Source organism: Monodon monoceros, unplaced genomic scaffold (assembly GCF_005190385.1).
Source record: "Monodon monoceros isolate NGI ecotype Baffin Bay Population unplaced genomic scaffold, NGI_Narwhal_1 Super_Scaffold_10, whole genome shotgun sequence".
In the NCBI taxonomy this organism is placed as follows: domain Eukaryota; kingdom Metazoa; phylum Chordata; class Mammalia; order Artiodactyla; family Monodontidae; genus Monodon; species Monodon monoceros.
The window spans coordinates 42,875,069-42,888,795 of record NW_021703766.1 but is presented as its reverse complement, the minus strand read 5'-3'; the positions used below and the strand labels follow the sequence as shown (position 1 = coordinate 42,888,795).

Genomic DNA, 13,727 nt, shown 5'->3' with positions numbered 1-13,727 from the left:
TGGCCTGGTGGGGAAGAGGACTTTATTGGGATATTAGTGGGGCACACGTGGGAGGGTGAATTCCAGGGAACAACAGACAGTGGGACCAACTGGTGGTCACCTTAACGAACAATACATAAATGTACAAAATAAATTAAAGTGAGGAGGTCCCAAGTGGGGAGGCAGCTGGGAATACCTGGGGATTTCTTAGGGATTAAATTTGGAATTGGACAGGGGAAATAAGAATTTCCAGCCCCCTCACAAAGGGTGTGAAATGAACTTTTTCAAGACCCCTCTCCCAGGCTGGGAGTTGGGGTTCTGGGGCTCCAGGAAGAGGGAAGGTCTGGGCTCAGCCAAAGGGGTGAAGGGGGCTGGTTCAGGGTCGTTCCTCCAGGAAGCGGTAGGTGGGGTTCTCATAGCCGTGACGCTGCAGTTCACGCAGCTGCTGCTCCTCCAGGGTCAGCATGGGGTCCACCTGCAATAGGGGCAGGGGAGGCAGAGTGGGCCACAGGGGCCTGACCGCAGACCTCACAGCCACTCTACTCCCAGGCTCTGGAAGTCCTCCCCATTCCAGGTCTCTGCCTCTCACCTCCACCACTCCATGGCTGATAGCCCCGTAGGGTTTCTTCCTGCGCAAGAGCAGCATGGAGAGGATGATCAGGGAGCCACCACCTGCTCCCACGATCAGCAGACCAGAAACAGCCTCTCGGGACATGCCTGTTCCAGCTGGTGCCTGCAGGGAGAGGAGATGGGGCCAGGGTCATCTTGGAGGCTCACCAGGGCCCTGTGTGGCTTTGGGAGTCACAGCCTAGCCACTGACCTCTGACCTCTTCCCCTAAGTACCCACAATATTCCTCCTCTTACCAGCTCATCTCTCTGAATCTCCGATGAGTGGAAAGGAAAACCCCTTGGAACAGACACATTCACCTGGGGGAGCAGGAGGTGTCAGGGACCCAGAAGTCTGGGCCCCTGCCTCCCCCTCCCCTGGGCCCCAAGAGGGCATCCCCCAGCCCTCTTCTTCCCTAGGACCCTGAAGTCCATGTCCTCAGTCCCTTCTTTCCTCTGAGGCCAAGGAACCCAAACCCCTAGCACCCTCCTCCTTCAGACCTAGGAGTCCAGGCCCCCTGGCCCATCCTCCCTCCGATGCCCGTGGGTCCGACTAACTTACCTTTCGTTCATACTGCTCCAGGGGGGACATCTTCTCTTTCTCAGAGGATGCAGCATCTTGTTCTGTGGACCCTACCCCCCAAATCCTATCTCATTCCTGAGAGCCCAGAATGGTGCTACCCCCGCCTAAAGAGGGGGTCAGAAGGGGCACCAGACTCCACCCCAGGAGGCCTGGGGTTCCCCGTGTACGGGCCCTCTTCCATTCTGGGCTCAAGGACTCAGAGGGGTTTGGTGGCTGGGGGCTACTCTGTGAGATACTCACCTTTTGGAAGGGCCATGGGGGTGTCTGCTGGCAGCCAGAGGAGGCAAGACAGGTGGAACAGTGAAGAGAGGAGAGCATCACCAAAGATAGTGTGGGGAAGCCCCCTCCCAGGGGCTGAGGAAGGAGGATCGAGGATCCTACAGAGGCCTCTACAACCTCAGACATTCCTTCCCACCCTCTTCCTCTCACTGTGGTGGCTAAGACACCCCCAGATTTTAGGGGATTAGAATTGAGGTTGGGGACCTGTACCCCAAAGTCTGGGATTATGTAGATTTGGGTTAACTCACCATCCTTGGAATCCAGGGGCTGCAGCCCACCCTTGTCCTCATTGCTGCCCCCCGGGGCAGGGACTTCCAATTCACTGGGGCCCAGGTGTTCAGAGTGGAGGAGTTCCTCTGAGGGGAACATGCAGAAAGGTGGTGAGGTTGTGAGCATAGGGATCCACAAAACAAAAATGGGTGAATGGATGGCACCCTAACAATAGAGTGATCGGGGTGGGGGAGCCATACGTGTGACCCGGGGAAGTGGAGCTGAGTGTTGGAGGATGGAGGTTGAAGTTCAAGAGAACAGCCTCCTTAAAGAGCAGGAGAATTAGGGTTTGGCATGGGACATCCAGGAGGAAGTCGCAGTAGATCTGGGGGTTACACTTTCCGGTATTCATGCTCTTGTGAAGGCCCTGCAGCTTGAATCTGGACTGGCTTTGTGACTTGCTTTAACCTACAGAAGAAGGTGGGCCCAAGTCTTAAGAAGACCCGGCAGTTTCCAGTTGCACGGTATGGGGAGCCTGAACTACCATGTAGGAAGTCCAGCTCCCCTGTTGGAGAGACCACGTGGAGGGGCTCCACGGAGAAGAGAGGCCCCGAGCCTACACAGAGAGGGAGAGAGGCTCATTCGTGCCAGAGTCCCAGCCCTTAGCTGACCTGCTAGCCAAATGTAGTGACACGCTTGACTACGGACAAGACCGGCAGAAGAAGCACCCAGCAGAACCCAGAGCAGACGGCAGAATCATAAGCAACGAAAATGGTTGATTTAATAGTTATAATACCTGGTGCAAGCTGTCCTATGAGCAGAGGATGAAGATTTCCTGTCCTCAGTGTGCATTTGAATTACTCAAAGAAGTTGTTAAATGCAAATTTTCCATCCACGTCTCAAAAGATTCTGATGCGTTATGTGTGGAGTGAGGTCCCTAAACTTGGATTTTTAACAAACTTTTCAAGTGATGCTAATGAAGGTCCTTGAAGGACTGTGGACCATTTAAATTTAAAGAAAGGCTGGAATAAACCTTGGTTTTCCAAACTCAAAAAAAAAAAAAAGAAGGAAAGAAAAGAAAAGAAAGTGGTTGATTTAAGCCACTAAGTTTTGCAGTTTGTTACACAGGAATAGATAGCTGAAATGGCAGGGGAGTCAAAGGCTGGGGGTCAGGACTGGGCACTCACGGATCTGGGGCCGCAGCTCCTGAGCCAGGCGGGGGTTCTGGTCAAGCAGCCCCAGGCTCTGATTCATCCTTTCCTCGATTACTTGAAGGTGAGTCTGCACCTGTGGGGGAGTGAGTACGAGGGATGAACTGAGCAGTGCAGGCTAGAGATGGGGAAACGGAGGCAGGGTGAAGGAGGAAGGTCAAGAGGGTCCAAGCAAAATTAGCACACACAATGGACAGGAAGTAGGGTACAAGGGCAGGAACTTGGCCATGGGAGGAAGGAAACTGGAGAAGGAGAAGTGGAATACAATGAAAAGGAAAAGATGTACAGAAGACAGGCTGTGAGAGTCTTGGGAAAGAAAGTAAGGAAGAAGGAAAAGGAGTAGCTGCTAGGAAAGGTGGGGCACAGGAGACAAGGTAAGTATAGGGTACAAGGAATATGGTATAGAAGATGGTAAGTGGGTAGGAGGGGCAGCGAGTAGGGTCTGAGGAATAGGAAGTGAGGCTTGAGGAGGTTCTGAAGAAGGAAGAATTGGAGGGTCATATAGAAATGATGTGGTTCAAGGGCAAGACTTGGAGTTCAAGAGCATAGAATGGAGTATTCTTAATGGCTTAAATGGACAGGAAGAGGACATCCAAGAAACAGGAATTAGGATCTGAGGGCACAGAGCAAGGGTTCCAGGGAGAACAAGTGGGGTTAGGGAAAAAGGAGAGTTGAGGGGCAGGAACAGGGTTCAAGGCACAGGAGGGGGATTCTAGGAAAGGAAGAATCCAAGGGACAAGAAGTGGGGTCGAGGGACAGAGAGTGGGAATTCAAGAAAGGGGTCAAAGGCACAGGGGTCGGGGAGGCAGCATTCCAGGGTCAAGAAGTAAGGATCTGAGGGACTGGAGTGGGTCCCAAGCACAGAACGGGGAGGTTCCAGGGATACGAAGGAGGTCCAAGGGATGGAAAGAGGGTATGAGGGGCAAGAGAAGAGTTTGAGGGATGGGGTCCCAGAGGCCGGGGTCTGAGGGCTAGCTGAGAATTTGGGAACTGGAAGAACCTGAGCACCTGGAGGCGCGTCTGCTGGGCCTTCTCGGGGTCCACGGCAGCCACGTGCTGGTAGTGCCTCAGCGTGTGCCTTTGCTCCTTCCGTTCTGCTCGCAGGTAGCGCCGCAGGGCCAGCAGGACACGCTCTGGCTGTGGAAGCGATGAAGGCTGCCCAGGCCTGCCCCAGCCCTTTCCACCCCCTGCCCTCTGCCCCCACGGCTCCCGCACCTGAGGCGGATCCTCCTGCAGTGCCGCCAGGAAACCTTCCAAGGCAGCCCGGCGCTGGTCGTTGATAAGGGCAGTGACTCGGGTGGCATGGGTCTCCACCAGGCGCTGTCGCTCACCAGACACCTGCTCCTCCAGGGTCTGCAGAATGGACTGGAAGTGCTGGCGAGGGGGTGGGCACAGGGCCAGGAGAGGCGTAGTGGGGTGAAACCCGGGTTAAAGGCAGTCTGGAAGGGTAGGGCTATAGGGTCAAGTGGCGGGGGAGAGGGAGGCGTGCAGTGGATCCAGGCCTGGGCAGAGTCAACCTGGGGTGGGACTAGATGACAGGAGACTGACTGGTGGAGCTGGGGCTGCAGGGCCAGGTAGAGTGGGGGCAGGGCTAGGCCTGCTGGGAGCCCCGCTGAAGGTGTTCACTACATGGGTGGGAACAATCTAGGCACAGAGCTGGCCTGTGTTGAGATGAAAGGAGCCAAGTATTGTAGGAAAGGTAGGGCTCAGGCCTGGGCAGGACCCACCGGAGACAGGCTGTAACTAAATAAGACTGAGCTGGGTAGGAGCAAGAGTCAAGTAATGGGGCGCAGCCAAGTGGGATCTACACAGGGTAGGGCTGTACTAAAGTGAGGCTGAGAGAGGTGGGTCAGAGAGTCATGAGGCTGGGACTACTGAGGAGGGATTGAGTAAAAGGGAGATTACAGGGGCAGGATCAGAGTCAGGGAGCAGGGCCAAGCATCAAAGAGAGGCTGAGAAGGACTGGGCTGTGTCTGCAGGGGCCCAGCGTGGGAGAGGCCTCCAGAGCCAGCCCTCAGAGGCTAGGATCAAGTTAAGACAGGGCAAAACATGGCCAGTGGGAAGAGGAGGGAAGCAAAGTCAGGTTGGATGTAGGCCAAGAGGGGCCAAGCCAAGTGTAAGGGTGGGGCCCGGAGAGGCCCGTGCAAGTAGGAAGGGGTGAAACTGGATGAGGCCAGACAAAGCCAGTGTGCCCCAGGTAGTGGACAGGCCTGAGTAGGACACCCTGGAGGCTGTCCTACCTCATTCAGGGCCTGTCTGTCGGCTTTAGGCAGGTTCTTGGACTGGTTGTCCGCCATGGCCCATTCACGCATCACCTGGGGACAAGGGGAGCTTCAGGATCCTAGAATCCACCCTGCTCTACCCACTGAATCTCCCCTGCCCCCATCCTTCTTCAGAGTCTCCAGATCCCTTAAGTCCCTCTGCCTCTTGGATTCCCGAGAGGATTCAGAGAGAATTTAAAGTGGAAGGGTACCATGCATCAGAGTTTCCATAGAATCTGGTGGCATCTCAGTGGGATTCTAGGTGGGTCAGAGATCCCTGGTCCTCTTAGGGGTGGTGTTGAGGACTGGGGGTTAATGGGGACTTGGGGACTCTTTAGAGGGAGTCTCAATGTGTCCCTGAGGAATTTCCTGGTATTTAGGGAGCTCTGCGTTATGGGGGGTCCTGGGGCCCCCGGCACCATCACCTCGTTAATCTGACGCATCCTGCGCTCCTCCAGGTCCATCTTGGCCCGCAGGAACCCCTCATGCTCGCTGATTTCTCCAGGCATGCCAAAGTACACGTCCACACCATCCGTGGGCCTTGGGGTGGGAGTCACTGCAAGGCCAGGAACCAGGGAGTCAGCCAGAAGCTCAGCTCCAGGTCTCCTTCCCTTCCCAGAGAACTGCATTTCCTAGAGCGCACTGGAGACCCTCATGTGCTCACTTCAGCCATAGCTGCTGCCTGGCATCATGCGAAATGTGGTTCTGAACTGGGCCTGTTCTTGTAAAGCTTAGGAATCCATTACACTATCCTCTAAGCTTTCCCCCCAGTAATCCTTCAGACCTGCCAAATGACTCCTCCACTTGCGGGCACCCCCAAACCACCCTCCCCCCTTTGCATTCCTCACAGGCTGCCCCTTCCACCTCTACTTTATTCAAAGCCATTCCCATCCCTCCCATTTTCCCCAACAGGGCTTCTCCCCCACAGGTCCCTCCCAAAGAGGCCCCTATACCAAGGCTCCCTTAAATCATCCTCCCCCAAGGGTGGAGGGGACTGGGGGTTCAGAGCCTGCCTCACCTTTGCTGACCCCTGCAGGGGGATGGGAGCTTGAGGGTGGGACTCTTTCCTCCTCTTCTTCCTCCTCAGCCCGTGGGGGCTCCACAAAGTAATCATCTACTGGCTGTAGGAAGGATTCCTCCTCTTCCTCATCCTCACCCCCCTCAACTCTGCCCCCGGGGGGCCACGACCGAGTGGAAGGATCCCTGAGGGAGCAGAAGACTCAAGGCAATGAGAACCTGGGCCCAGGCCCCCAGGCTTCCATCTCCTGCCTCAGGAGTCTTGGGTTGGGCATGGAGGCTTCCCTCCCACTCACCCAACTGCTGTCCCAGACGGGTTGGGGGTCACTGGAGGGGGGCAGCACACATACTCCACACCTCGGAACCGATCCGCGCCACAGGGCAAAAGCATGCCCGAGCCATGCAGGATGAGGCCCTGGGAGCTGCAGGCCTGCGGGAAGAGTGGGCCCAGATGCCAGGACTGTGGGGTAACAGAAGGTAGGGGGTAGCCTGGATGCCTGGGTCTTGGGGGCTGATGGGGCTGGGAGCCTGGATTCCTGGTTCTGTCCCATTGGGAAGAGAAGGCTGAGGCCCAGACTCTTGGGTTCTGGAGGAGGAGGGTGTTAGAGGACTGGATCCCTGGGTTCTGGGGGGCGGCGAGAATGAGTGAGCTGGGTCCTGACCTCCTGTGCCTCCTGACGCCTCCGGGTTGAACTCTCGCACTGGTCCATGCGCTCCTGGTGCAGGAACCGGCAGCCTTCAGGCACCAGCAGGGCCTCGCTCACAAATTCACCCTCTGGCAAATGGGGGTCATCGATGTGAGACACTGCCGAAACCACTAGCCCTACCCTCCTCAGAATCCAGATCTCTTATCCTCATAGGCTTTTCTGTCCCACTCTGGACCCAGGCATCCATCTCCCTAATGTGAGCCTGAAACCAGGGCCAGAATCTCACCCCTCGGAGACGCCCCCCCCACCCCCGCCTCCTTCCGTTCCCCTCCCCCAGCCTGTGACTCACCCAGGCAGCGGAAAGGCACAACCTGGTGGTGGGGGTGGGCACAGCGGCCACCTCGGACATCCCCGCACCATTGCTCCATGGGGATGGCCTGTGTCGCCTGTTCCACACGCGCAATCTGCAGCTCCGGGTACATCTGGGGGCACCGGGTGGGGGTGATCAACCCACGGCCCGCCTGCGCTTCTGCACTGGCCACGTCCCTTTTCAAGTCTCTAGCATTCATAAGGACCTCTCCTCCCTAGGCCCCGCTTCTCTGTAGAACAGGTCTTAGATATCTAAGCCCCTCAAGCCCGTTGGCCACGCCCCCTAGTACCTCTCCCTTAAGCCACGCCATCCTTAGGCTCCGCCCCTTTGCCTGTCCAGTTTCTTTACGAAGGTCCCTCCATTGCCCAAAAACTCAATCCCTCTAAGCCCACCTCTCTTGTAGTCGCCTCTGCCCCTTCCCCCTATCAGGTTTATCTCCCCATAGATTCCTCCCTTCGTTAATCCTCGGCTCTCTCTCTGGCCTCTCAGTAAGTATCCTTTCTTTGTGTTAGACCTGCTTTCATAGCCACGCCTCCTAGCTTTCCACTCTCCCATTGGGTTCCACCCCGTTCCCAGTCACGCCGGTCCAAAGGTCTTTTTGTCTTAGCCCCGCGTCTCCTTTGGTCACGCCCACCTACACCTGCTCTTTAAGAAGTCCACCACATTATTGCTAAACTCTGTCTCTTCACTGGACACTTTCCTCAGCGGGCCGTCTTTGCACGGTTCTTCCCCTTTCCTGACCTAGTTTCTCAGAAACAGGTCCTGTCCTATCCTAACTTCGCCTCTTTGTTGGCCACGTCCCCTAGTTTCCCATGCCTTCTTGGATCCCTCATCTCCCTGGACCTTGCCTTTGCACGACTAGCTTCTCACGCGCGACACGGTCCCAAGCTGGATCCCCTTTCTTGCTGGCCACGCCCCTCCCAGTAGGTCCCGCCTACCTGTCTGCAGTACTCCAGCACGCGTTGCGGGTCCCGGAGACAGCGTCGTGAGAGCTGTGGGTCTGGTTCCCAGCGGCCGGTACGCAGGTCCCGGTGAAGGGTTGGGCGCCCGCATAGTCCAGCCACCTGAGCAGACCCTGGGGCCTGGGGGTGGCGACGGAGGGGTCAGCGAGGGCACGGGGGACGCGGGCATGTGAGTCCCCTGGTCCTTTGCTCCCTAGGACCCAGATATTCACACCCCCAGCACCAGCCCCCTCCACCAAGCACCGCGCACCGCCTCCATAGACGTTCGGTTCCCCGGGAAACAGCTCCCACAGGGCGGGGGCGCCCCAGCTCTGCCGTTGCTATGGCGACCCGGGTCCCCCGGGATTCTCGCGGCCTTGTTGCCGCGGAGACAGGCTCCGCCCTCACCCCAGCTCAGCCGCACTAGAGCTGAAAGGGTTAAACGTGAATGGCGGGGGAGGAGGTCAGAACCCAGGCGTTCTGGCCCCTCCTCCCTCCATCCCTAGCTCATGCTCGCATTCTCGGGTGCAAAGACCACAAGGCCTGGCTTCAGCGCCCCGCAGGCCTGGACACCAAGTCCTTGAGGGATGGAGAGCTACATCCTGGGTTGGGGGGCGGTGGCTGGAGGCCTAGACTTCTGGGTCCTAGGAGCCTTGCGGGAGGCCTCATATGGATCCAGAGGATGCAGGGGGCCCAGATTCTTGGCTGTAGGTGCCTTGCTGCCTGGTGGGTCCTGTTCAGGTGGGAAGGGTCTGGGGCTGAGTCACCTAGGTCGAGAGGGTCTGAGGGGGCTGGACTTCTGGGAGCAGGGGCTCTGGAAAAGCCAGTTCCTACGCTGGGGGCTGGAGCGGACTGGGACGATAGATGATGAAGGAGATGGGGCCTGGACTTGCGGTTTTCTGAATGCCTAGTGCAGTTAGCGGCGCCGGGGGGCCCGGCCACCTAGCTGGAAAGACTGCGCTTTCTGCTCTGGACCTGTCCGCATCGGGGTCCAGAGGCCCGGTCCCGCCCCTTCCCCCATCCCCTTGGACCCGGCCGGGCCTCACCTCGGCAGCGCTGGGACTCCCACCGGCCAGACTCCCGACGGCGAGCTGCGCGCGCAGAAGCAGCAGCAATAGTGGCAGCAACAGCGGCAGCGGGCCCAGACCGCGAGCGGCGGGGATGGCGGGTCCCATGTCCCGGCCCTCGCGCCCTCACGTCCCCAGCACTTCCGCCCGGCCCGGCCCGGCCCCAGCGGTGACAGGAGCTCCCAGCGCCACGGCCGCCGCCGCCTCCTCCTCCTCCCGCCGCCCCCGGGCTGCGCCGGCGCCGCCAGCCCCGCCCCGCGCTGGCCCCGCCTTCCTGGTCAGGACAATAGCGTGGCAGCTCTGCGCACAGCGGAGAAGCTTGGAAACCCCGGGTGGGAACCTGCGCCAGGCCCCCGCCGCCTTGAGATTCTAGGCGTCCCACCCCATGCAAGCGCCTAGCCAGGAGTCTGGGTCACGGGCTTCCTGGTTGGGGATTTTGAGTTCTCCCTCAAGACTCTCACCACCAGTGTTCCCCTCCCTCGGATACAGATAGCCACAAATCATCTCCCTTCTCCTCTAGGGATGCAAGCATTGGAGAGCGGCCCCCACCCCCAAATCGTCTCTTGAGGTCCCAGGAATACAGGCCTCCAAAGTTTCCCCAATCAAGAACATAGCACTTGGGCTTCCCTGGTGGCGCAGTGGTTGAGAGTCCGCCTGCTGATGCAGGAGACACGGGTTCGTGCCCTGGTCCGGGAAGATCCCACATGCTGCGGAGCGGCTGGGCCCGCGAGCCGTGGCCGCTGAGCCTGCGTGTCCGGAGCCTGTGCTCCGCAACGGGAGAGGCCACAACAGTGAGAGGCCCGCGTACCGCAAAAAACAAAACAACAACAAAAAAAACATAGCACTTGAGACCCAGTCCCCTTCTCTCTCAGATCCAGGAGTCTTGGTCCCAGGTACCTTCTCTCTCAGGACCAGAGACCAAGCTCTCAGCCCTTTCTCCCTAAGACCCACGAGTCCAGGCCTTCTGCTCTGCTTCCCAGGAACCCCAGTCATCTAGACCTTTAACTCCTAGATCAAGGATTCACGAACCAAAGCCCCCAGACCCTTTCTTTAAGGATGAGCTGAGTCAGGTAGCCAGCACCTCAAGATAAGAGTTGACCCCCATCCTTGCTGTAAGGATCAGGGCATTTCTATTCTCCCACCCCTAGCCTCTCCTTCGCCCCCTCCCCTTCAGGGCTCACTTCTTTGTCTCCTCAAAATGCAGTGTAGAATTGTCTTCCCCAAGCTGACTGGGGCAGTCCTGTCATGTGTGTGCATCTGTGCATGTATGTTTGTGTAGATGTATCTTAAAAGAGCCTGGAGTGCTCAATGGGTAGCAAAGGGCTGGGGGGTGGCTCACGGTTTTTTCTACAGCCACTTCATAGTCTAGGGTAAGAAGAAGGGCCTTGGGGCAGCTTCGATGGACCCCTTCTTTGATAGACAGTAATAATGCCAGGAGAATCTCTACGACATTCACTTCGCAACTTTTTTTATTAAACATAAATATTCTCATTCTCAGATTCCAACACCACCCCCTCACCCCCACCAACCCCACAACAGCTCTCACCCTATCCTTACTCCTTGGGTCCAGTTCTTCCAGGGCCTTTAAGGAAGGGAAAAAAAATCAAGATAGTGACCATCTTGGATTCCCAGGGAGTGAATGGGCATTTTGGCTGCAATTCCATGGGTGAAGCAAAGTGTCCCTTGGGGAGAGCCAGGACAGGTCCTCCGTCTTAATCTGCCTTATGTTGCCTTTCTTCTCAATGCAGGTGGTCATCTTGAAATATCTTCTTTCAGTGTTGGGAAACAACTTCCTTCTCTGCCCCTAACTCCCATCACCCCCTGCCCCCCCCCCCATCCCTCTGCAAAGGGTCCATGTGCCATCTTGCATCTCTTTTACACAGGGGAAGAGGTAGGCACAGTGGCCTTCTTGCTCCCACTTGGGGCATCCCCTTTGGCTGAGCTGACTGTATATCAATGACCCAGACAATTGTAACGATCTTTCCCTCCCCTCAATGTTCAATTTTGGAAGAGTAAGGTCGCCAACTTGTTCTGGTTCCTCAGAAATCAGGACAATCCATTATGGCAAGTTGAAGATCCCAGGACTCTTCAGTTGGAGAGATGTCACACATGAGTCTGGAGACGTGGGTGGCTGGGGGTGGGGAAGGCAGCATATGGGAAGGGGGGAGTGCTGGGGGCCAGATCTGGGGGTCCAAAGGATGTGGGTTTGATGTAGCTGGTAAAAGCTTGAGGATGGGGTGTGGTGAGATAACCTGCCTTGGCCCTATATAACCTGCAGGGGGGGACAATGCCCACATGTGTTTTGAAATCATAGAAGGTAGGGGTCCCTGGAGGTCCAAGAGGGGAGGAGGGTGGTAGGAAGAGACCTCCTCCAGGGGCTTCTCCAAGGCTCAGGCTCACACTGACTCCTCGGACCTTGTAGTAACCATTGGTTGGGTCCTGTGGGGACAAAATGGGACTTGGTAAGGTATATAAGGGTACAGCGGGGTGAGGGTCACCGATGGAGAGACACACTGAGATAGAGCCAGACCTAGGGGGAGACGAAAAGATAGAAACAGGAGCAGTCAGAGACCCAGAGACATATGGACTGGTAGAAGAACAAAGTGACACAGAAAAACAGTGACAAGAGATGAAGGGACAGAGGAGATGGGCAGAGAAAGACAGAGACAGAAGGATATAGGCCTGCTGAGGGGTGGCGGTGTGGAAGGAGATGCAGAGGGAACAAGAGAGAGAAATGGAGATCAAGACAGTCATTCATTCATTTGCCCAGCAGCCTTGAGGCTTTGATTTTGAGTCATGCCCTGTGCTGCATGCCTAGACATCTCTCACTAGGATAGACCTAGCCCTGTCCTCATGGAGATCCAGGCCAAAGGAGAAATGATGAATCACTAGATAGAGCCAGGAAGGTCAGGGTTGTGATGGAGGAAGTGACTGGGACAGCTATGGGGGGATCTTCAGACTGAGATGGGGAAAGCCTAGCTCACAGTGGTCATGGCTATGACAGGTGAAACACAGACAGAATGATCAGGGCTACGAGGAGGGAAGCATGAGCTTTCTGGAACCAGAAATGTTTGAGTTGAGACCAGAGGAATAATGGAGAGAATTAGGTAGGTATGGGAAGAAAGGTAGGAGTGTTTCGGGCCAAGAGAATAGCATGTACCAGGTACAGAGAAGAGAGAGAAGGGCTCTGGATTGGGGACTGGGGTCAGTGGGGCCTAAAAGAGATGGGACCCTAAAGGATGTACAAGTTTGGGGAAATGTGAGGCCAGTGTGGAAACTGGTAGGTAGAAGGGGCCTGGGTGAAGCAACCAGGGAGAGGCATCTAGGAGGCCTGAAACATGACTGTGTTGGGGAAAGCACAAGCAGACTGAACTTTGATCTGGGGCTCAAGATGGAGGCCAAGGCTGGGGCTGATATGTGGGCACAGTCAGCAGATAAACAAACTGAGACTGGAGGTGGGTGAGACAGCCCAGGAGGCAGCAAGAAGTGGGTGGAGGGGGTTAGGTGCCAGCTCTGGGGGCAACAGAATGAAAAAGGAGGGAACAGAAGTGGAGAGAGGGACTTCTCTGGTGGTGCAGTGGTTAAGAATCCACCTGCCAATGCAGCGGACACGGGTTCGAGCCCTGTTCTGGGAAGATCCCACATACCACGGAGCAACTAAGCCCGTGTGCCACAACTACTGAGCCTGTGCTCTAGAGCCACAACTACTGAGCCCGCATGCCACAACTACTGAAGCCAGCGTGCCTAGAGCCCGTGCTCTGCAACAAGAGAAGTCACTGCAATGAGAAGCCCACGCACCGCGAGGAAGAGTAGCCCCTACTCGCCACAACTAGAGGAAGCCCGCGCGCAACAACGAAGATCCAACGCAGCCAAAAATAAAAAAATAAAAAATAAAAAGAAGTGGAGAGAGAGTTGGAGATACAGTGAAGGGAGCCCCTCTTTTCCCAACACTCACCTTGGTCTCCAGAGCTCCGTCCTCATCCAGAGCCAGGTCACCGTGGTCTGTGTGCACGATGGGGCCCTGGGGTAGGGTGCTTAGTGAAAGGGAGTGTAGAGGACCCTCTGGCCCCAGTGCCAGACCCCAGAGACCCTCAGTTGAACATCTGAGGCCAGGCAGGAGGGACCAAGGGCACCTGAGAGCTGGGGTCTGGGCTCAGGACAACAAGGAGCCTTAGGGACATATTGGGTCTAGGGAATAATTGGGTCATATTGGGTGTATTTGGATTTGGGGAATATTTGGATCTGGGGATCACTGTTGGGACTACGGCTCTTTATGAGTTTGGGGCACCCAGTTGCGACTGGGATCACAACTGGGACTGGGTTACTATTTGGGTCTTGAGGTACCATCAGGTCTGGGGACCCTGGCATCCTACCTGGTCCTTGCTGCTGCCTGTCTCCTCCTCGGGACCCCTCGAACTGGAGCCGTTGCTGCTCCCTGGGATTCGCACCAGATTCTTTTGCTTGGAGAAAGAGGCTGAGGCCAGGGACATTGGGGGTGGGGGCAGAGGTAAACAATGGGGCTGGATCACGGTCTGTGGAGACCAGTGCGCAGGAAG

The 13,727-nt window shown here is 56.7% G+C and overlaps 2 protein-coding genes across 5 annotated transcripts in view; both read right to left on the bottom strand.

Annotated features, from left to right (window-relative positions):
* On the bottom strand, positions 1-9,481 carry APLP1 (amyloid beta precursor like protein 1). Of its 4 annotated transcripts, none has more exons than XM_029213200.1 (17): positions 9,151-9,481; positions 8,102-8,245; positions 7,143-7,275; positions 6,809-6,921; positions 6,443-6,576; positions 6,148-6,332; positions 5,555-5,685; positions 5,109-5,183; positions 4,084-4,242; positions 3,877-4,005; positions 2,845-2,944; positions 1,696-1,803; positions 1,409-1,435; positions 1,148-1,218; positions 844-906; positions 569-712; positions 1-454 (listed from the first exon to the last, which is right to left on the bottom strand). In XM_029213200.1, exons 1-17 carry the CDS (start codon positions 9,277-9,279, stop codon positions 356-358), a joined length of 1,944 nt encoding a protein of 647 aa, XP_029069033.1. In that variant the 5' UTR covers positions 9,280-9,481; the 3' UTR covers positions 1-355. The 4 variants fall into 4 exon arrangements, 3 of the variants coding, with proteins under 3 accessions (XP_029069033.1, XP_029069043.1, XP_029069050.1); XM_029213210.1 differs by having other exon boundaries at positions 1,409-1,432; XM_029213217.1 differs by lacking the exon at positions 1,409-1,435 and having other exon boundaries at positions 9-454; positions 9,151-9,345.
* Positions 9,482-11,015: 1,534 nt separating this feature from the next.
* The window catches only part of KIRREL2 (kirre like nephrin family adhesion molecule 2), a 10,906-nt gene continuing 8,194 nt past the window's right edge, over positions 11,016-13,727 (bottom strand). Inside the window, exons 15-18 of the mRNA XM_029235884.1 lie at positions 13,545-13,653; positions 13,127-13,192; positions 11,572-11,610; positions 11,016-11,302 (exon numbers count right to left, since the gene is read on the bottom strand). Of these exons, the coding sequence (XP_029091717.1) occupies positions 11,231-11,302; positions 11,572-11,610; positions 13,127-13,192; positions 13,545-13,653 (286 nt within the window). The 3' untranslated portion in view covers positions 11,016-11,230. The remainder of the gene's footprint in view (positions 11,303-11,571; positions 11,611-13,126; positions 13,193-13,544; positions 13,654-13,727) is intronic.

Excerpts from the sequence above, each read along its gene's own strand:
- APLP1 (XM_029213200.1), bottom strand. The coding sequence starts at position 9,279 with ATGGGACCCGCCATCCCCGCCGCTCGCGGTCTGGGCCCGCTGCCGCTG. Across the intron at positions 7,276-8,101 it reads TGCTGGAGTACTGCAGACAG|ATGTACCCGGAGCTGCAGAT; the intron begins GTAGGCGGGACC and ends CGGTGCCCCCAG. Across the intron at positions 2,945-3,876 it reads CCCAGCAGACGCGCCTCCAG|GTGCAGACTCACCTTCAAGT; the intron begins GTGCTCAGGTTC and ends ACTCCCCCACAG.